The sequence below is a fragment of the Gossypium arboreum genome, chromosome 1 (assembly GCF_025698485.1).
Source record: "Gossypium arboreum isolate Shixiya-1 chromosome 1, ASM2569848v2, whole genome shotgun sequence".
Classification (NCBI taxonomy): Eukaryota; Viridiplantae; Streptophyta; class Magnoliopsida; order Malvales; family Malvaceae; genus Gossypium; species Gossypium arboreum.
The window spans coordinates 119,623,185-119,646,345 of record NC_069070.1 but is presented as its reverse complement, the minus strand read 5'-3'; the positions used below and the strand labels follow the sequence as shown (position 1 = coordinate 119,646,345).

Sequence of the window (23,161 nt, the reverse complement as noted above, 5' to 3'; positions counted from 1 at the left end):
TTGTAGATGGATATGTTGATTCCGACTTTGCTGGTGATTTAGATAAACGTCGTTCAACTACGGGGTATCTGTTTACTCTTGTTAAAGCCCAGTGAGTTGGAAGTCTACCTTACAATCTACAGTAGCTGTGTCTACTACAGAGACAGAATATATGGTAGTTACAGAAGCTGTTAAGGAGGCTATTTGGCTTGATGGATTGTTGGAAGACTTGGGAGTTATTCAAAGTCACATTAGTCGCTATTGTGATAGTCAAAGCGCTATTCATCTAGCGAAAAATCAAGTCTATCATTCAAGAACCAAGCATATCGACGTAAGATATCACTTTGTGCGAGAAGTCTTTGAAAAAGGAAAAATTCTACTTCAGAAGATTGGGTTTTAGCGTGCAAGGAGATTAGGGAATTATTATCGAGGAGTTAATGAGGATCGATGGCATATGATCGGGTGCTTGGGGGCTCCTATTTTTTTGGGTGAGTGTTCTCTTTTTGAGCTTATGCTTTGGTATTTCTTTTGTAGTAGGAGTAATGCGAATTTTGTCATGGAATATTAGAGGGTAGGGGTCGGCTCCCAAAATAGAGGCTGCGAATAGAGTTATTAGGGAGACAAGGGCGGACGTGTGTTTTCTTCACGAAACCAAGTTAGTGTTGGTACCAATAGAATTAGTTAGAAATATATGGGGGATGACAATTTCGACTTTAAGATTTCTGCTGCTATAGAAAAGTCAGGGGTTTGTTAACAATTTGGAACAAGAGCAATTTCGTGGGGGTAAATATTATGTATAGGCAGAGATTTTTCGTGGTCGAAGGCAAATGGACGCTTGAAGGGAAGGAGGTAGTGCTAATAAACATTTATGCCCCTAATTGCATTTCGGATCAAAAATTCTTTAGGATGTGATTGCCAAACTGAATAATCATTTTAGAAGCACTTGAGTAAGGAGATATTAATGTTGTTAGAAATGGAAGTGAATGTAGGAATTGCAAGTGTATAGAGTAGGGCTCTAAAGTTTTTTGGGCGAGTTTATTGATAGGTGTAATTTGATTGATTTGCCGCTAATAGAGAAAAATTTTGCGTGGGTTGGTCCAGGATGTAAGCGTAGCAGATTGGACTGATTCCTATTAGAGGAGGAATGGTTGTTTTTCTTTATGGACCTTCAACAGTAGGGACTAAACCGTTCCATTTCAGATCATACTCCAATCCTGTTGCTTTATGAGTCATTAAATTGGGGGTCCCAAACTTTTAAGTGTATAAATGCTTGGTTTAATAAGAAAGATTGCATGAGATTGATTGAGAAATAATGGTCGGATCTAGTCAGTGTCAAAGGAAAATTAGAAGTGAAATTGAGAAAGTTTAAGGGGGTACTGAAGAAGTGGAATGTGGAGGATAGTAATATGTTGGAAATTAGAATTATTGTTAGCGAGTGTAGATTAAAGGAGTTGGATGAAATTAGTAAGATAAGAGAGTTAACAGCGGAGGAAATGGAGGAATTAAAACATTTGAACACAGAGCTTTGGGAAGCAATATGATTCAAAGAATCCGTGTAGCGACAGAAATCAAGATTGTCATGGTTAAAAAAAGGGGTTGCCTTCAGCGCCTTGTTTCATAGAGCCGTGAAAAGAAGTTGGTTCGGTGGTGGCTTTTGCGTGGTGCGTTAACAAGGCGCTGAGGCCTTGGTCACTTTAGCCAGTTTTTGCAGAAATTGAGTCTGCAATTTTGTAGGTGGGTAATGTTGTTTTCTCTCTGGCTGATCGGAAAGGTATTGTTTTGGCTTCGTCTTTAGCGATGGATGGTGTTAATCAGCCGCAAATGTTTAAAGCGTGGTGGTGAGGTTTTCTGTTCAAGAATTAGCAGTTTCGTATGTTGTATTTGGATTGTGACTTTATTATGCTTTTTGTTGCTTCTTTTTCTGTTTTTGGATGCTGCTCTGTTTTCTTTGACAGTGCAGTCGAATGTTGCAAAAAAAAAAAAAAACATAATTTACATTGTTTGGAGTTTGCAATCTTTTCAGTCAAATTAATTGGGCAATAACTTAAATGATTTGGTGAATGTTTGCTAGCCCATATTTGAAGACTCATATTGTGGAGCAACAAATATTTGAAGATCGAGTGAATTAAATCAAGAAATCAAATTTCTTGAGCTAAGGAGATTATAAAAATTATAATGTCAAAAAATTAATTTTATAAATTTTTATAAGAATTATAAATAATTTTATACCTATATTTTGGGTTGACTTAAACTTAAGTAATTATGTATAGTATTTATGAACTCGACCCGAACGTAAGTCAATCTATCATCTCAACCATTTGTAATTATTCATCTTAATAATATTTTTAAAAATAATTGATATCGAAGACGATGACTAATTGTTACGTAAAACAATACAATTCATGTGTCAAAAGAAAAATATTATAGGAGGCACCAAAAAATTCAGAGGAATTTTAGTCGTTTACTTTGATTTTCAAAGTTTCATTTACCCTAAACAAAACGTTTCAATGCTTTCTTTACGTATTAAACTTGACTTGTCTTAAACGTCATTCATTGTAGTTGGGGTAATTAAGATGATTGAGATTTGTCTACGAATATGTGGTCTAAAATTATTAAACTTGTTATCAATTTAGAAATAATTTCATTTTGGATTACTAAATAAATTTTGATGTCGTCAACGAAATTAAATTATATTTTTAATGAGAGTTAAAATATAAATTAATCTTTAATACTTTTAAATTTTAAAATTAAGTTTAAGTCTGATTCTTTTATTGGAAATCTTGTCTTATTTAAAGATATTGAATGCTGTTGTAAATTTATTGATATAATTATAATTTAAAAATTATTTGGTTTGGTTCTATATATATAAAACAAGAAAGAAGTAAAAAATGTCACTCGGTCATCAGCTATATATATTCCTCGTCTGTTATTTAAGTACAAAGATTAAACCCATAAATTATGCATAAGGATTAATAGTAGAATTTAACCAATATTTTTTATGAATATCTAAGAATTGTTGTTCTCTATATTAACTTACAAAATAAAAACGGAGGAAAGGAAATGAGGGTTGTGGCTATCAGCCTCTTCAAAATAAAAACTTGCATTGTGTTGGTTGTCGGTCATAGTACACTTTTATGAAAAGTCTTGTCCTCTTGCTTCCCACTCCACATGGTGCCATATCTCATCTTGAGATATTCTCCACATATATCCCTGATTTTGTTAGAAGCTTCATTGTTGCTCTTCTTCTCTACCAAAATATTAGCATGTCATATTTAAAAGCAAAACTCCCATTGTTTGGTCACCTAATGCCCACTTTTGCATTATTTCTTATTCTATTCCCTGGTGCTTCTCTCGCTAGGCATCTTTTTAACCAGGACTGCGGCTCTACTTTCTGTGGGAATTTGAATATCAGTTATCCATTTCGATTAAAAAACCAACCTCCTCAATGTGGCTGTTATGAACTGGAACTTGCGTGTGAGAATAACAACCGCACCACTTTGGTTTTGAGAGAAGGGAAATTCGTTGTCCAAAATTTTTTTTACGAAAATAAAACAATCCAAGTGATGGATTCAAATCTGGATAAGAATGATTGCAACTCCCTTCCTCTTAGTTCCATATATTTCAAGTATTTAGATGGACAATTGTATTCCGTTTTTCTTCTCCTCATTATTATTCTCATTCTCATCATTATTATACTTCTTATTATTATTATAGTAGAGAGTTAGAGGCTAGCATTATGTATGTTGTGAATTGCTGAAACCTATAAAATCATCTCAATATATTGATGCCTCTCGTTGTATCACCAAATCCAATATCTCTTTTCCTCCAACTTTCTTCTATTTTTTAGACAGAAATACAGTGCAGAATCTCAATCAAGCTTGCACCGTGGAAGCGGAAGTTCCAATTATGGTTAAAAGTATATCAGGCATGCCTACGTTGGCTATCTACAATAAGCTATCTCAGGGTTTTTACCTTTCATGGTATGAGAACCCATACTTGGAACTTTCTGGGTAAGTTTCTACTAGTATTTAAGTTATATACCCTTAAGTTGAGTATGATTAACTTTCTTATTTCTCAGCTAAAGTAAAATATATTACTAAATTCCGAAAAGGGTAGATCTGACCCAAACGGATAGAGAAGTAAAAAATAGATGAGCATTGAAATTTTTGGCTCAGAGAAACTCCAAGCAAAATAGTGAAAATTATGATTTTAAAAAGTTTTTTTTATATAGACAACACAACTATTTAATTAATATTTACAATTTATTAGACTTTTCTATCTAATAAAATAATATTACTATAACATTATAAATAGCTGACAGAAATGACATTATCCATGAAGATTAAATAATTGTAATTAAATTTTTTAATATTTAAAACACTACTTTTATAGTTAAATATTTTTCCTTTTATTTTGTGCAAAAATTTAGTATATAAAAAATCACATCAAATGTCAGTAAACAATAATAGTAATGAAATTTGTGATTTTAATATGAAATACATGTGTTGTTAATATAAAGTTGTATAAAATTTAATTGTGCTTGACTCATTCTACTCGATATTGCAGATTGCGATATGTGATGTTTTGCTTTGGACTTTGTCTTAATGAAATTGGTATGCATATGGTCTCACTTTTATATATATCGTACTGCAGAATGCGATATATGATGTTTTGTTTGGAACTCTGCCTTTACGGAATAGGTATGGAAATGGTCTTATTTCTATATATACCGAAGCATAAATCACAAGTGACCAACAGAAAAGCATAACAATCACCCAAAATCACCAAGCCCTTATGTCAAGTAAAATAGTCACCGAAGAATGCCACACTTTTACCAGATCGGATTTAGAAACTAAGCCAATCCTCTTGTTTGCAATAAAGGCATCCACCACCTTCCCATGTACCCAAATAATTGTTTCAGCCAACGCCAGTTCATCCTTTCTAAGCCATTATTGTGAAAAAACAAAACTATTCAACTTTAATTTTAGGAAAATTAAAAGATTCTTTATATCTATCTGATTTAGAAAAAAGAAAAATACAAGGCATCAATGGGAATATCAAATAATTGAATTGCTATTTTAAAATTAATTGCATAAATTAGCGAAAGGATGTGTTTTAAGGGGAATGAAACTGTCACATACATAGAAATTTTGAGAATGTAGATAATATGTTCATTTTACAATGCACTGACGTTTTCCAATATGTTTTTCTTGAAAGGTTTTTCCATCATACTGAGGCTCTTCTTTGGGATACCTTGTTTGCTTGTGCTTGTAATATATAAATGGAGAAGAAGACATTTATCTATAGATGATAAAATTGAAGAGTTCCTTCAAAGCCACGATCTAGCTCCAATTAGATACTCTTTCAAAGAAGTTAAAAAAATGACTAAAAATTTTAAAGATAAATTAGGTGAAGGGGGTTATGGGTCGGTGTTTAAAGGAAAGCTTTGTAGTGGACATCATGTGGCAATAAAATTGTTGTGCACATCAAAGGGTAAAGGCCAAGATTTCATCAATGAAGTTGCTTCTATTGGAAGAATTCATCATGCTAATGTGACAAAACTTATTGGATTTTGTGTGGAGGGATCAAAACAAGCTCTCGTGTATGATTTCATGTCAAATGGATCGTTAGATAAAATCATATTTTCTAAAGAAAAAAATAACACTTTAGATTGGAAAAAACTATTTGATATTGTGCTTGGGGTTGCTCGAGGAATCGACTACTTTCATCACGGATGTGACATGCAAATTTTACATTTTGATATCAAGCCACACAACATTCTTCTGGACGAGAACTTTAACCCAAAAGTTTCAGATTTTGGTCTTGCTAAGTTGTACTCAGCAAATGAGAGCATTGTCTCTCTCACTACAGCACGAGGAACAATAGGATATATTGCTCCTGAATTGGTTTACAAAAATCTTGAAGGCATTTCATACAAAGCTGATGTTTACAGTTTTGGAATGTTGGTGATGGAAATGGTTGGAAGGAGAAAGAATTTTAATGCATTTGTTGACCACACTAGCCAAAAATATTTTCCATCTTGGATTTATGACCAGTTAGATCAAGGAGAAGACATAGAGTTGGAAGATGTTTCTAATGATGAAAAAGTACTGATAAGGAAGATGATAATAACAGCCTTTTGGTGTATACAATTATTGCCTTCTGATCGTCCTTCAATGAATGAAGTGTTGAAGATGCTTGAATCTAATGTTGAACTCCTTGAGATGCCTCTAAAGCCATTTCATCAACTTCCTCTTGAAACATCAATGGAGGTTCATAGCTGTAAAAACTCTAATGATGAGGAAAGTAGGTCGTTGGATGTTGTTACTATAACCAGTTTTAATGTTGTTTAAGATTGGAAACATTTCCTGTCATTACCTTACCATTGTAGCTTTATATAATTTTTTTCCCTTCATATGTATTAGTGTCTTGATGTGTATTTCATATAAATCTTGTTTTGATGTTTAAATAAATAATATTGAAGTGATATTTTGTAGGATTGTTGAGCTCCTTCACAAATAAGTGTCTTATGAATTGATGCAAAAGGAGGCTTGAAATAGATAGGAAATAAGGGAAAACTAAACAGAGAGGAGAGAAAATATATGTTATAGTAATTAGTTGAAGCACTTAGTCTTCTTCACATAGCTGAATTTGACCACTTAAAATAAGATTTGCTTTGATTTACTAGGGTAGAATAATTGATGTATAATATACCAATTTTATTAGCTTATGATATTCGTTCTCCATAATCATCTGCCTTACAATTTTACTTTCCATGCCAAAAACCGGAGCCTCAATTGTCCTCTCTTTTTTTTTTCCTTAAGAAGAATTGATTTGCATTGACTTAGTGGGTCGTGGGGTTGGCAATGAGGTCTCCTTATCACTTTTTTTAAGAAATATTATTGATTAATTTTGGTTATTAGTTTTTATACATGAATTTGGTTATCTTAACCTCTATACTTTTCGAATTTAAGAGTGCAGTCATTGCAGAATGATAGCTGTTAAATTCATTAAGTTCTACTTGTTTCAAATTTTGGCATGGCAAGCATATTACCACATGTGTATTACAGTGTTAACTTTCTATTTCGACAAGTTACTCACAAAAAACCTAGTTAATAAATTTAATTCTTGTCATTTGCATTAAGATTGACATGTCAAAATTTGAAAAGTATAGGAATTAAAATTTATGGACTAAAACTACAATTTTACAAATAGTGAAAATTAATAGTAGAATTCAACCAACCAAATTTAACTACTACCTTTATGTTAGGACAAAAATTTTAAATTTTGAAAAGTACATGGAGTAAAATTTATTGAGGCAAGTTTTGGACGCAATGATTCGAGCAATGACCACTGCACTTGGCACTACACAAGTTTTATAAATTGTTTTATTTGTTGACATGTTTGACCAAAATATCTTGATTATTTTCTTGCATATGTTTTGAGGATTTTTGTGTACAGGATCTTATATTTATCATGGAAGAAGAGATTGAATCAAATAAATTTACTTTTCAAGGATTCCTATGTGATCTATTTGTCTTATATACTAAGATATGCAATCTAAGACGATTTGGGCATATCATCATGGATAGAAGTTTGCTTAGTGAAGCTTGATTCATGCTCGATATATAAGTCTTGTTCAACCTTAATAGAAGTTTGATTGTTGAGGTACTGTTAGTACAACAACAGGTAACATAATTTGCATTATTTGAAATTTGCAATCTTTTCAATCAAATTAGTTGGGTAATGACTTATATGGTTTTGTGAATGTTTGCTAGCCCATATTTAAAGACCCATTTTGTGGAGCAAGCAAATGTTTGAAGATCGGGTTGAATTAGATCAAAGAATCAAATCCCTTGAGCTAAGGAGATCATAAAAATTATAATGCCAAAAAAGTAATTTTATAATTTTTATGATTTTTTATATTTTATATTTTATATAAATAGATTTTGAAATAAAAAAAATTATATGATCATAAATAATTTAATACCCATATTTTGGATTGACTTAAACTTAAGCAATTGTTATGGAAGACCATGACTAATTGTTAAGTGTAAAACAATACAATTCATGTGCCAAAAACGTCCAGAGGAATTTTATTGGTTTAATTAATTTGATTTCTCAAAGTTTCAGAAGCTTTCATTTACCCTAAACAAAACGTTTCAATGCTTTCATATTTCCTTGATATTTAAAACTTGATTCCACACTACTTACGTATTAAACTTGACTTTGTCTTGAACATCATTTATTGTAGTTGTGATAATTAAGATGATAGAGATTTGTCTACAAATATGTGGTCTAAATTTATTAAACTTGTTATCAATTTCAGAAAGATTTTCTTTTGGGTTAGTAAATTAGGTAGTTCTAAGGCGAAGTTATAATTATTCTTTTCATAGTCGTCGGAATTAAATTACATCATTAATAAATATGATTCTTTTAAAATTTAAGATTAAGTTTAAGTCTCATTCTTTTAAAGGAAATCTTGTGTTATTTAAACATATTGAAAGCTGTTCTAAGTTGATTGATATAATTATAAATTAAAAGTTACTTGGTTGGATTCTATATATATATATATATAAAACAAGAAAGAAATGAAGAATGTCACTCGGTCAACAGCCATATTTATATTCCTCCTCTAATAATATTTTACAATTAGAATAAAAACTTTTTATGGGATCATTTTCAGCTTCATTATTTTTATACATTTCCTTTTAAAACATCATTGTCAGCTATGCATGAAAAGCCCATTCATTTTTGAAAGTTTTATTAAAATGATTTTTTATTTAACTAATTAACTTTTAACCTTGTTAGGGATCTTATATTAATCAATTCTTTTATTTTATTTATTTTTAAATAATGAAACTCTAGTCCATTTTCATCTTCATTATTTTTAATATATTTCCTTTCGTTGGGGCTTTTGAAACATCATTGCATCAAAGCCCCACCTTCAAACCTGATCCATTTGGTGTAAACTTCCTTGAAAGTTCTATTAAAATGATTTTTTAATTTTTTTAGAATTAGGATTAAATTGAAAAATATATAAATATTGAGGATTTAATTTATTATTATATAAACTAAAATTCTGTACCATTGAAGAAACTATTAATTTTAGTAATTAATCGTCTTTATTTCTTCTAGGAATTAATATATTTTTTCATTTTTATAGTGTCTGATTTACTAAGTATTGAAATTGAATCATAACGAACAAAAATATTGCAAAACAAGCAAAATCTAAAACATAAGACAACAAATTTCAGTAAAAAAAACAAATTAAAAATCGCAGTAAAAAATAAAAATAAAGATACTCAAGCATCTATATAAATATTCCATCCTACTTTTTAAATATATTTTATATTTAATATATCATTTAGTTTTTGAGTTTAGTCCTAATATTCGATTTGATACTTAAACCAAACAACTTAACAAGTGTTTGTTACGTGTATTCTAGTAAAAGAATATAAATACTCAATTGAGATAAAATTTCAATTATCAAATTAAACAGTTAAGCCAAACCCAAGTATTTAACTAAGATAACAAAACTCTAATATCAAATTGAAAAACAAAAACTCATGTACCAAAATCAAGAATTAGCCTGAACTCAATAATATATATATATATATCCGATTCAGGGGCAAAGCCAGAACAACTTTTTAGAGGGACCGAATAAAATTTTAAATTTTTATAGTCTATATCTTTATAACTTTTAAAGAATCAAATCGATTTTTTATAATTTTAGTAGGCCAAAGTACAATTTTACCTCTATTAATTTTAAAATTTAAAAAAAAATTAGAGAGCTTAAATAACAATTTTTCATTTTAGCCCCCCAAAAAAAGAATCGCCTCTGATCCGGTCGTTCATGGTGAAAGAACAAACATTTAATATTTCTCAGAATTCCAAAGCTTATAAAAACTTATTATATATAAAAGATTGGTTAAGTTTGCATTTAATCTTTGTATTGATAGCAACTTCGGAAAGTAAAGATGGGTGGGCAGTTTGCGCCTATCATCGGTCTCTTATTCTTTGTTGTATTTGGGTTTGTAATTGCGTTGGCAAGTCACAAAAAGAAAGGAGAACAGAAGGAAGATGGTGAGGAAAAGCAACCTGAAGATACTACTAAAGTTAACGATGCAGATGACGTTTTGGAATCCACCAAAGAAATCGCTGAAGCCAGCATCGATATTGCTGAAGCCATTGGTGATATTGATGGCGGTGAAACTGTAGAAGTTGGCGTGGAGGTCTGTTGTTTCTTTTGTGCATGATACTTGCCTATGTATGTATTATGCAGATGAATATATGAAGTTCAAGGTACATATGAAATGAATGTTATAATAGTTTTAGCTGCCAGATTCTCTCATACCTATCCCTCTTCTTCCAACTTATTTTTCTTGAAAATATAAAATTAAAACTTATTTCTTAAATTATTCTTTTAATTTTTATAAATTTTAATTTGTAAATGGGTTATTTAACAGGGTGGGTCTACATGTTACTTTATATTGATTGGGGTACATACCCCATCCGTTAGAACAAATATAGAACTATTTATCTTTAAATTATGTATTTGAAGTTATTTTTATCAGCCAAAATAAAAGTTTTTATTAAAATCTCAAAGAGGTTATGTATTTGAAGTTGATTATTTAGAGAAGGATTGGAACATTCACTCACATATCGGCTTCATATCAATATTTATTTTTGCTCTCATCAAAAAAATAGACAATAAATTTATTTTATTTTTAAATAATATATCTAAAGAGGTTGGTCCACGTTTTGTGTCTTAAGTTGATTCAAAATCATTAGAAGAATATATCTTTAATATTTTTTTTTACCTCTTATAAATAAAATATATCTTAAAATATATAGTTAAAATGGCGAATTGAGTCTTCCAAACCATTTCCACAGGAAATCCGTACTGATTTCTTTCTGAGCCTTCGATAAAAAAAATTCATTTTCTTAATAAAAAATAAGAGGTAGAGCCAAAAAAGATTTCTTTTTTATTCATCTCTGGAATTGAATACCTCATTCAAAAATTGTTTTTGATCCAATCAGTAGGAATCAATAGAAAAGACAAATTCCTTATAATACACCAGATTTTGCTCGGTTATTAATAGAGTGAATAGATCGATCTACCATTTTTTGAAATCTCTCTTTTGATTTAAAATCATGGTGTAACGTGTATCTCCCTATTATGGTCATAGAATAGATGAAATAAATCAAAAAAATGGATCTTTTTTCAAGAATGAAATCTTATTGGAACTGCCCAGTTCATCCTTCGGAATAATATCACATCTCGGATATGATGAAATAGGATGAATTGAGACGATATTTTGTAAATACGTAATTATCATTTACTATTTCTTTATTTTTCTGATTGTCTGGAAGGGCAAAAGAAACATATTGTTCTTAATTTATTCAACAATTTTTGATCTCTAGTGGACCGCTCAGCAGGATTTGAACCCAGTTGAAGTTTTGACCATCTATAAGAGAAAAAAAAATGAATAGATCTTGTAGGATTCCCAAGAAATTCTTTAATTTCGTTGGCTATACAAAGATTAAAATGCATATGCAATGAATATATATATATATATACACATAATATGCTTTTAGAGGCATTGGAATTGTGGGGAAAGATTGGGAGTTTCGTTTTAATCTATGCTATGAATTTGATAAAATATTAGATGCTTTGGGGTATATACTCATTCATTATGGTACTCTTTGTTTGGTATATTTAGACTTGTGTGCTCAACCTTTGTAATCTTTTGTTTGTTTTAATGTATCGTGACATTCTTAACGATATTTTAAATACCATGATTGTATAATTAATTAGTACCATGACAACAACTTGGATTAGACTCATGATGTTGAAGTAACGTTTTACAAATTTATTTTTATTATTCCAAAAGTTGTTATTTTAGTCAAAGCATATATATTTCGTTTATTAATTTATTAATTATTAATTATTATTGTGATAATGTGTATCAACGTGAGTGAAAAATGGGAGACATAATGGTCTTGAAGAAGGTTTTGAATACGGAGACAAAAGATTTTCTGGAGAAGAAGAAGATAAGCCATGGAATGTCTCACGTGTCCCCCTCCCCTAAAATGAAACGTCTGGGATTATTTAAATCATGGGTATTTTAGGTCGAATCTCGAGTTGAGTTCTTTTTACTATAATTATATAACAATTATCTATTGCATTAAATATGCATTCAAGATAAAATACTTGCATAAATTATATTATTTTATTAAACTCCTAAATAAATAAGTATCACAAGTGAATTAAGCACCAAATCAATTAAAAATTACTAAAATATTCTTTTATATGTAACGTAAACTATATTATTATGAGATTGTTTTTGTCTTTTTTATATTTTTATTTAAAATCAATAAAATCTCAATCATATTAAATCTTGAATTCATAATACAATGCATTTTAAACATTTAACTTTACCATTCAAATCAAATAAGGAAAACTATACAAATGGTCACCCAACTATGCCCTTATTCCTGTTTTGGTCACCCAATTTAAAAAAAAATTAATTTAGACACTAATGTTTGTATTCATTCATGTTTTGGTCATCTGTTGTTAAATTGATAATGAAAATAATGGTGTGGCCTTTTTCTAATTGGTAGAATAACATATTTAGTTCTTAATACTTGCATATTCTATCAATTTGATTCTAATTCTAAATAATTTAATAAATTCAACTTTTTATATTTACAAATTCTATCAATTTGATCCTCAAACATCCTAACCGAAACTTTTAAATTTTAAACAAATGGCATTCCACATTTATAAATTTATAGAAACCAAAAAAAAAAAAAATTCTGTCAACTAATGATCTATTTTTCGAGTCGAATCTTGGTTTAACGGTGTAAAAAAAAGGACTGATCAGAGCTCCTTGTTTTAAATGAAATGCTGCAGCCATAGGAAACTAACTTCAGTAAATATTGTTCTAAGAAACTTCTTGTATTTGTTATTACTTGATTGATGCATATTATGCAGGAAATGGGAGATTTTCTAGTTGATATTTGGCACGACGATAGGCTGTACGATTAAATAATCAATAATAAACTATGGTGAAGTTCCGACATCCAAGACTGTTAGACAAATGGAGAAGTTTTTTTATTTTCTTTATTGGGTTTTACAAATTTATAAATATAAAATTCCTCTATTTTAAAAGTTGAAATTTTTAATTAGGAAGTTTGAAGATCAAATTGATAAAATTTGTAAATGTAAATGGATAAATTATTGAATTATTTAGAATTAAAATTAATTGATTGAATATGTAAATATTGAAGACTAAATGTGTTATTATAACAATTAAAAATGTCGATCATTATTCCGTTATCAAATTAACAACGGGTGATAAAACAAGAAACAAATAAAATATTAATGCCTAAATTTAAAATAAATAAAATTGAGTGACCAAAACAGGAATATGAATATAGTTGAATGACCATTTGTATATTTTACCCAATCAAATACTTATTTAATTCTTACATAAAAATTTAATAAATATATGCATTTATTTTTCTGGCGAATATTGTTATATGCCATAATCCATAAGATGTTTGAAGCTTTTGGCAACGGTAGCGTCGCCAATCTTTAATTTCAGAAGTTCCCGGCTATACAAAGATTAATTGGAAATTCATTGAAACATTTATATACAACTATTGTATTTGGGGTTATAATTGTAACCCAGAAAGACCAGCTATCTAGGTTCTTAAAGAAAGCTGCAGAAGCCATTAAAGATGCCAATGATGCGGCCGATGTTCTGGATAAGGTTGAAGCCACCATCGATATTGCTGAAGCCATTGTTGATATTGAGGACGGTGAAACTGTAGATGCTGGCCTGGAGGTCGTCTGTTGTTTCTTTTGTACATGATATTTGCTTATGTATGTATTATGCAGATGAGAATATGAAGTTCAAGGTATATATGAATGTATGTATTATGCAGATGCCAATGATGCGGCCGATGTTTTGGATCAGGTTGAAGATGTTTCCGGTATCGGCGAGGATGCCGATAAGTGCTTCCTTAGTTGTGTCATTTGTCAATGATGCTTGGCTATGTTTGCTGTACATAGATGAAGACATGAAGTTGAAGTTATATATGCTTTGTTAATTTTAGCTCCAAAATTGTGAGATTAATTTCTTTTTATAGATGAAAATATATGTGCATGTTAGGATACATTCGTTTTTGTGGGAAAGGGCTTTAATGTATATACGTTTGTTGCTTAAATTGTGGTTCTGTGAATGGAATGTAAACTTAGGACCAGTGAAAAAAAAATTCAATTTTTTATTGAAAAATGTCTTGAAATTTTCAAAAGCATAAACATTTTCGAAAGTTTTAAACTGTTTAAAGTTTACGTTTTCTTTTTCTTGTGTATGAATCTAAATTTTTCGAATAACAATCAAAAGAAGGGGGTTATACAAAATCTTCTAAATATATAAGAATAATGTTATCTATGTACGCTAAAATTGAAATTGATTGGAGTTAGGAAGAAAATTTATGTAAAAATTTATATGAAAATTAAATATAACTTTGGTTGAATTTATAAAATTTATAAAATTAAGATTTTGAAATTTAATTTAATTTATATAGAGTAACAGCTTAAGCTCTTATACAATATTTATTTGATACGTATTCAAATTATGTTATTCTCCTCCCAATTTTGATAGTGTAAAAAATAAAATATCCTCAAAATTATTTTTATTACTTAATAAAAATATTAAGTTTTAGATGATTTTACAATTAAATTAGAAAATGTCACCAAAACTTAAATAATAATAATAATATAGATATACACTAATACAGAGATAGCTAAAGTGAAATTATTTGGAGCTAATCAATATTGCTGTCACATTCTATACACTATTTTCTGTTTACCTTTATATATATTTTATTTGGTTTAATGCTTGACCTTAAATTAAACCTTTTAGTTTCATATCTCTATCTATCTGCTTTTGGTTTCTGAAAATCATGAAATTTGAACCAATAACCTTAAAAATTATCAATATGCAAACCTTAAAAATTGAGTTGCAGAGTGAAGGTCATCTGTGGGTACCAAGGAAACATTGGGAGAGGTACCTACAGGAGTGGCATCCTTGAGAGTAAGTGTCATCTTCCCTTTTAGGATGTGAGCTATTGCTAGCTCCGATTTGGTTTTTTTTTTTAAGCTAGTTCCTTGATTATGTAAGTGAGGTTTCTGACTCTTGTCTTGTTGGTTTTGAATGGTGAGGGTAGCACTCCTCGCTTTCATAGGTTAGGGAGTTTTGAAGACACATGGTCTCCTTAGTGTGAAGCGTGAACATTCCCCAACAGAGCTTTTGGTGCCCTCTCACGTTAGGGTGGAGGACCACTTTGAGAGGCAGGCTCCACTACTTTCTTTGGAGGCATAGCGCCTTGAGTTCGTCTCTTAATGGAAGCACCAAATGTTGCAGACCAGAAAAAGAAAGAATCGCAACGAGGGAGCATCCATACTTAAGAGCAGGTACCACTAGCAGCTAGGTGAAAGTAGATGAAAATTGGAGTTACTGATGGAGAAGGAAGATAGTTTGAGGTTACCTAGGTGCAAGATGCAGCCTAAGGGTTGAGAGCGGATGACGATGAGGCACTGGAGACGGATTTGCAGACTCCTCAGACTCTTCTGACTGCTTGAGAGAAAGAAACACCGGAATGAATTGAAGAAGAAACGACGGAGATCTAAGGGCCCCCATTTTGGATCCTGCAGTCTCCTTGGTGGGAGGATTGTCAATTCTCGTAGTATTTGAGGGAGGCAAACCTTGAAAGTATGGGAGAGATGAGTGAGGCATGCTATGCAGACTCTTCGAACTCCTAAAGGATGAGGGACTTGAACTTCCTTGGCCTAAAGTTTCAAGGGGAGAGAAACTATAGCTGGTGAAGAGAACTTGTACGGCTTGAGCTCGAAGTGAGGTGTTAGAAAACGTGGAGAGGACTAATCCAGGGGTCTTTTTTGTGATTTGTAGACATCTCAAACTATGAGGTATTTGATCCCTATAGTGAAATAGGTTTAAGAATAATATTAATAATACATTTTATATTTACCTAAGGTTGGAATATAGGTCTAAATTTACTTGGGTCTACCTATATTTATAAATGGTTAGCCTATTTTAAATTTATCCATATCATTTTTAAAATTTATTATATTTTTAATTTTAATTCTTAATGGTTATATATACTTTTTATTTATTAAAATTTGTATATAGGAATTTTAATAAATTTTCGATATTTATATTATAGTATTTTATATTACTATAAATCTAATTTTTATGTGTTATAAATTTTATAAAATATAAAAAATAATATAATATAATATATTATAAATTTAGAAAACGGGTTGAGTTGGATTAAGCTTGAGCCTTGAACGTTTGAGTTCAAGCTCGACCCATATTTTAAGTAGTTTTTTGTCCAAATCTATTTTTTAAATTTAACATTTTCATATAAATCTTTTTAAATTTCGAGCAAGCCTTCGAAATTGAACAAGTAACTTAACCTATGAACAAGTTTAGGTGTCAAGGTCTCATGGCTTATAATCCTAAGGTTAATTGGATGAGACGCCTTAATGCAATAAAGGGTTTTTCCCGTCGTTTGCTTGTGGTAATGACTTGTGGGCTCTTTGGACTTGTGAGAAGGGAATCGTAATTACACCTTTTGGACACACTTTACTCATGATTGGGTGACTTATAATATGTTTAAAAATGGCAAGAATGCTTACTATTTATAAGACCTTTGGTGACAACTTGAGAGTATATGTCAAGCTCCGATTCGGAACTTAGAAGTTGCTAGATGTGATGCTTCCATTGGAGACTTAGGAGGTGCACCATTGCGTGTTCAATGTGCCTTCTGAACGCTTGAAGCAATGGATCTACTATTGGTATGGGCATCATTTGCTTCATGGGCTTCTTTTTATAAGTCATGGGTGATCTTATGGGCAGCTGCCTATCTGGCGGTCAGTAATTGGCGGATTATCAGGCAGATTGTTCAAATGGAAACAAGATTTTCAGATACTCAAGATGCGAGCTGTCTTGTGAACTGACATGCTCCAAACTAGAGGGGCAAACTGACTTTGCAAGATGAGATGCTCCAAATGTTTTTAATACACGTTGGTAATATTTTTCATATATAAGGCTGCATTTTGTATGTAAATGCTGTATTAAAATAGGAAAATATAGCAAGTCACATTCGATTGCTAAATTTTGATTTGTCTGTTCTTTCTTACACAGAAAAACCAACACAGTAGTAGTTTCATGACTACTGTTGAGCCAAATAAGTATGTGTTTAAGATAGAATTTCTCACTAAAAATTGTCTCCTTTATTATAAAGGAAACATTCTGAATTACATGTCTGGATTAGATTTGTCATGTAACAATTTGACAGGCCAAATTCCTCAGAGTCTCGGGAAGTTGTTCGCCATTCATGCACTAAACTTATCCCACAATCATCTTACAGGGTTTATCCCTGTTTCATTGTCGAATCTATCCCAGGTTGGGAGCCTGGATTTTTCTTACAACAAATTAAGTGGAAAAATCCCATCAGAGTTGGTCAATCTTAACTTCTTGGAAGTCTTCAGTGTCGCTCACAACAATTAATCGGGAAGAATTCCAAGCAACGGACAATTCGCAACATTTTCCATCAACAATTATGAAGGAAATCCATTTCTTTAGGGGCTACGATTAGAGAAAAATCACACCAAAGTCATGGATATGCCTTTTGCATCAGATGAAACCGAAGGAAAATGGTATGAAATTGATCGTGCTTCTTTCTTTGCAAGTTTTGTTGCAACGTATTGTGTCTTCTTGTTGAGTTTTGGGGTTGTCTCTACATCAATCCTTATTGGCGAAGGAGATGGTTTTATTTAACTGAGAATCTTATTTACAGTTCCTATTACTTTGTTGTTGATACTTTTCGCAAGTTAGCTATCAATTTCAATAATTAGTGTACTTGTTTTTTTTTTTCTCCTTTAAGTTGATTGTAGTCAAGCTATTAAGGTTGATGGACAAGTATGAAGTTTGAATTTAGATTTGGTATAAAAATCATATCTTTATTCTTCTTATCCTCTATGATAAATTACATAAAATAAGAGTCGACAATAACCCCAATGATTTTATGAAGGCTTAATTCATAATTTGGTATATGAGTTTGAAACTTTTTTCTAATGTGGTACCTATTATTTTTTTTATCCAATGTAGTACTTGTATTTGACAAAAGTTATACATTTTGGTACTTGAAGTTAACGTTGTTAACCTTTTAGTGTTTAATTCATGTTTTAGAGTTGACTTGATGAAAAGTCATAATTAGCTCATAATATTAGCAAGTAACTGTCGTCAAATTAATCGTAAAATTCGAATTAAATCACATCATTAGATTGTACTTAACAAATTAGATGCAAAATAAATAAACTCACAATTAACATTAAATTTATTCTACTAACAAACTTATGAAATATTCAAATCTAATAATATTACTAATTAACTTTTACTGAATCAATCCTAAAGCTCGAGTAAATACTAAAAAGTTAACAATATTACCTTCGGTACCAAAATATATAACTTTTATCAAATACAAATACCACATTAGATAAAAAAAAAACACAAATACTACATTAGAAAAAAGTGTCAAATATGAATACCACATAATATATAAAGCATATTAAGATAAACCACCATTCTTCAAATTATTGTGATTAGTGTTTAAATTATACATTATTTCGTGGTTGATTACTCCTTTATTAGCTATTTTGAGTTGCTAACTTGGCATTTTTCATTCCTTTTTGATTTAGGACATTGAATTGCAGAAATTGAGCTTAAGTCAACGACATTGAGCAATTTTGGATTTTCTGGATACATGGTCGAATTACTGGGCGTGACTTGGGGCGTGTTGTCACTGACGTGGCGTCCAGTCAGCAATTTCTAGAAGGTCTAGTCAGCAATTTCTAAAAGGCATTTGGCATGGAGAAAGAAACTTAACCGCCCATTTAAATTCAAATTAGGATTAAGATTTATATTTATTTGTTTATTTAGGATTTTTCTCTTAATTTTGAATACTACTTTTTAGGATTTTTGAGGACTATAAATACCCCATTAGGGTAAGCCTCAAAGGGGGGGACCGATCCATCGAGCAGTCTTCACTTTGCATTTATTAAACTCTTTGTTTCTTTCTAGTTTTAATAAATTTCTCTTTTTGATTTAGTATTTACTTTATTTTCTTAAAATGCTAAGTATGGTCTCTACCATGCTTAGCTAAGTTTCCCATAGCCAAAGGCTAAAGCGATGACTCGATTCTAAGTCGTAAGAATCGAAAAGCACTTCATACCCTTGAAGGTTACATTTTTAGTTTTCGGGAATCAAGGATTGGTAATCGACCATCCTTTTATAATCAAATCGGTTTGATTTCAAAAAGTGCACGTTGGAATAAAATTCGGTTTCGATTAACAGTTGGGAGGAAGGATCGGCCTGTGGCACTTCGACTTCCTGTGAACACACTTAGCGGCGGTCCGCTAAGGGAAACTAAAATCGGGTTAGACTCTTATTTGAGATGACAGAATCCGAGTCGGGTTTTTCCAGATTTTCAAAGCATTGAATTAATAAGCGATTGACGCTATTAGCTCATAAAGAATTAAGATCTAAAAATTGATTTTAGATTCTCGATTCACTTGAGAGAAAAACAAGTTATAGGGGTTGGGCCCTATAGGCTATAACCGGCATGTGCCTAGAGGTAAAATCCCATTCAAGGATCGATTTAAATCAAGGCAAGGTCTTTAGCCCAAGGCTAACTTTTATCTCTTGATTTCAATTTCAATCTTTTTAATTTACTTGTTTAATTTCAATCATTTACTTCACTTCAAACAAACCCCCCTTCTACTCCTTCCTTTACTCATCACGCCTAAGCAAAGTTAAAAGCAAGAAAATCATCAAACTCCTAGTCCCTGTGGAATCGACCCTTACTCTCCCTATTCTACTAATTCCAATCATTGTATCGAGATTAAGGCTATTTATTTTTGACATCCTAACGACAGCATGTCAAAATTGGCGCAGTTGCCAGGGACTTTGGCAAGTTACTGATTTAATTTTCTTGTTTCTGATTTATGACCAGGCAAAATCTGGGCACATTTTTAGAATTTGATCTGGAAATCGAAGCGCGAGCAAGAAGAATTCACGGTTAACCACTTCGGGATAAAAAGAAACGACAACAACAAACAAATTCTGAAGAATCAACTAGCGCTACCAACGAAGAATCAACGGATTCCACCAGTCCGATCGACTTCGATAACACTCCCATTGCCGATCCAACACCTGACTCACAATAAACAAAAGCGATGGGCGATCAAACAATCCGCGAGTTAGCCGCGGCTCCTGCGGAACAACAACCCCTTTGCATTACATTTAATAAAAAGATTAGCCGGTAAAACTCACTACTGCTGTCTTGATGGATTTTCAGGTTTCTTCCAAATTCCGATGGCACCTGAAGATCAAGAAAAGACGACGTTCACATGCCCTTTTGGAACGTTCGCCTATAGACCAATGCCCTTCGATCTATGCAATGCGCCAGCCACATTTCAACGTTGCATGCTTAGTATCTTTTCTGATTTTATCGAGAAGGGTATAGAGGTATTCATTTATGGTAACACATTTACCGAATGCCTCTTTAATTTATCAAATGTTTTGAAGCGATGCCTAGAATACAACCTTGTTTTAAACTATGAAAAATGCCATTTTATGGTCGATAAAGGGTTGATTCTAGGACATATAGTTTCTTCTAACGGTATTGCGGTTGATGAAGCCAAAATCGATGTTATTCGCTCACTTCCTTCCCCGACTACGGTTAGGGAAGTACGTTCTTTTCTTGGTCATGCAGGATTTTACCGACGATTTATCAAGGACTTCTCAAAGATCGCACAACCGTTATGCAGTCTTCTTCACAAGGACCAAAACTTTGATTTCAATCCAAAATGCAAAAAGTCGTGGAACACCTTAAAGGAAAAGCTAATTACGGCTCTAATTGTACAACCACCGAATTGGGAATATCTATTTGAGTTGATGTGTGATGCCTCCGACACTAGCGTTAGTGCAGTTCTCGGTCAGAAAATCGACAAAGAGCCGCACGTCATTGCCTATGCGTCTTGAACTTTAGACTCGGCTTAGAGAAATTATTCCACTACCGAAAAAGAGTTTCTTGCTATAGTATTTGCTTTAGAAAAATTTCGTTCGTATTTATTAGGTACTAATATTATCGTTTCTTCTGATCATGCAGCATTACGATACCTGATGAGCAAGAAAGAAGCGAAGCCGAGGCTAATTAGTTGGATTCTACTTCTCCAAGAATTTAATTTGGAAATAAAGGATAAGAACAGACGAGAAAATCTGGTGGTCGATCACTTGAGCCGAATTCCATCACTTCGTCTGATCCGTCGATCAAATAGGAGTTTCCCGAAGAGCAGTTAATGTTAGCGCAACAAGGGAATTTACCATGGTTTGCTGACATGGTAAATTACTTAGCTACAGGTAAAATTCCGATGCACCTACCAAGAGTGGTAATTAATAAAATTAAGAGGGAGTCTCGATATTAAATTTGGGATGACCCTTATCTTTGGAAACACTGCTCCGATCAGGTAATTCGGCGATGTGTAGCCGAAAAAGAGGTAAATTCGATCCTTAATTTCTGTCATTCTTATGCATGTGGCGGTCATTTTGGACCGAAGCGAACTGCTCATAAAATATTAGAATGCGGTTTCTTTTGGCCAAATATATTTATAGATGCTTATTTTTATTGTAAATCATGCAAAAAGTGTCAAAGAGCAGGTAATTTAAGTCGTAGGAATGAAATGCCTATGAATCCAATCCATGTATGCGAAATTTTTAATGTGTGGGGTCTTGATTATATGGGACATTTTGTGTCATCTTACGGTAACACTTATATAATTCTTGCAGTCGATTATGTTTCAAAGTGGGTCGAAGCGAAAGCAACACATAATAATGATGCGAGAACTACTGTTAATTTTCTAAAGAATTTTATTTTTTCCAGGTTTGGCACACCAAAGGCGATCGTTAGCAATAGAGGAACCCATTTCATCAATCGAATTGCCACGACTTACCATCCGCAAACAAATGGGCAAGCGGAGGTGTCAAATCGTGAAATTAAGGCGATTCTGGGAAAGATTGTCAAACCGGACCGCAAGGATTGGAGTTTAAAGTTATCCGAAGCATTTTGAGCGTATAGAACGGCTTACAAAGGGCCGATCGGAATGTCTCCATACCGTCTAGTTTTCGGTAAACCGTGCCACTTACCGGTTGAACTTGAGCATCATGTTTATTGGGCGATAAAGCAATGTAACATGGAGATGGAAGCGATCGGAGAAGCACGCAAATTACACATTCAAGAGTTAGAAGAAATCCGACGAAATGCTTACGATAATGCCAAAATATATAAAGAAAAGACGAAAAAACTCCACGATCGAAGGATATCCTTTAAATCATTTAATGTTAATCAAAAGGTTTTGCTATTCAATTCTAAAATTAAGCTTTTTGCAGGAAAACTTCGATCAAAGTGGCTCGGACCATTCAAGGTAACTCAAATTTTTCCTTATGGCGCCGTGGAAATAGAAGATGACTCAGGAGTTCGATTCAAGGTTAACGGGCAAAGATTGAAGCCATATTATGAGAACGCCCCTGTCGGATTGGTTGAAGAGATTGAATTGGAAGAACCCAAGCTTTGAAATCGGGTCGTCGAGCTAACGACGTTAAACAATGGTGCTTAATGGGAGGCAACCTATTTTGTTTTCATTTCTTGTTTTCAATCTTTAGTTTTTTTATTTATTAATTTTGCTTAATTATTTTTAATTCTTTGATTTGAATTTTGTAAGTACCCCGGGCATTTTAATTCGAACAAAGCCAAAGCAAAGAATTGGTTCAATTAAAGCATAAATTAACCGTATTCAAGGCTAATTTCCAGCGAATATCGTGAAAGGGCAGCAGCAGGGTCCCCTATGTTCTAGACGCACCATAACATTAAGTGAGGGGAAGCGTTCGGCGCACATTAGAAGCAAGAATAGGGCCGGCGTAAGATAGCACAACCCAAACCCACCTTTTGTCCCCTTGCCGCCAACACCCCCACATTAATCAGAGAGTACTTTCACCCTCTCTTGTGCCTTTTAATTTTTATTGTT

The 23,161-nt window shown here is 32.1% G+C and overlaps 3 protein-coding genes across 5 annotated transcripts; all 3 read left to right on the top strand.

The window, feature by feature from the left end:
• The first annotated feature begins 3,027 nt into the window (after nt 1-3,027).
• On the top strand, nt 3,028-6,501 carry LOC128295612 (rust resistance kinase Lr10-like). Of its 3 annotated transcripts, none has more exons than XM_053031319.1 (3): nt 3,028-3,989; nt 4,546-4,592; nt 5,197-6,501. In XM_053031319.1, exons 1-3 carry the CDS (start codon nt 3,886-3,888, stop codon nt 6,330-6,332), a joined length of 1,287 nt encoding a protein of 428 aa, XP_052887279.1. In that variant the 5' UTR covers nt 3,028-3,885; the 3' UTR covers nt 6,333-6,501. The 3 variants fall into 3 exon arrangements, with proteins under 3 accessions (XP_052887279.1, XP_052887277.1, XP_052887282.1); XM_053031317.1 differs by having other exon boundaries at nt 3,725-3,989; nt 4,546-4,679; XM_053031322.1 differs by lacking the exon at nt 4,546-4,592 and adding an exon at nt 4,633-4,679 and having other exon boundaries at nt 3,729-3,989.
• A 10,357-nt stretch (nt 6,502-16,858) lies between these two features.
• On the top strand, nt 16,859-17,588 carry LOC108481664 (receptor-like protein 9b). Its single transcript, XM_017784765.1, has 2 exons — nt 16,859-17,026; nt 17,223-17,588. The coding sequence occupies exons 1-2, from the start codon at nt 16,859-16,861 to the stop codon at nt 17,586-17,588; spliced, it is 534 nt and encodes a 177-aa protein (XP_017640254.1).
• A 4,652-nt stretch (nt 17,589-22,240) lies between these two features.
• LOC108481662 (uncharacterized) lies at nt 22,241-22,711 on the top strand. Its single transcript, XM_017784764.1, has one exon. It carries the CDS (start codon nt 22,241-22,243, stop codon nt 22,709-22,711), a length of 471 nt encoding a protein of 156 aa, XP_017640253.1.
• The last annotated feature ends 450 nt before the right edge of the window (nt 22,712-23,161 follow it).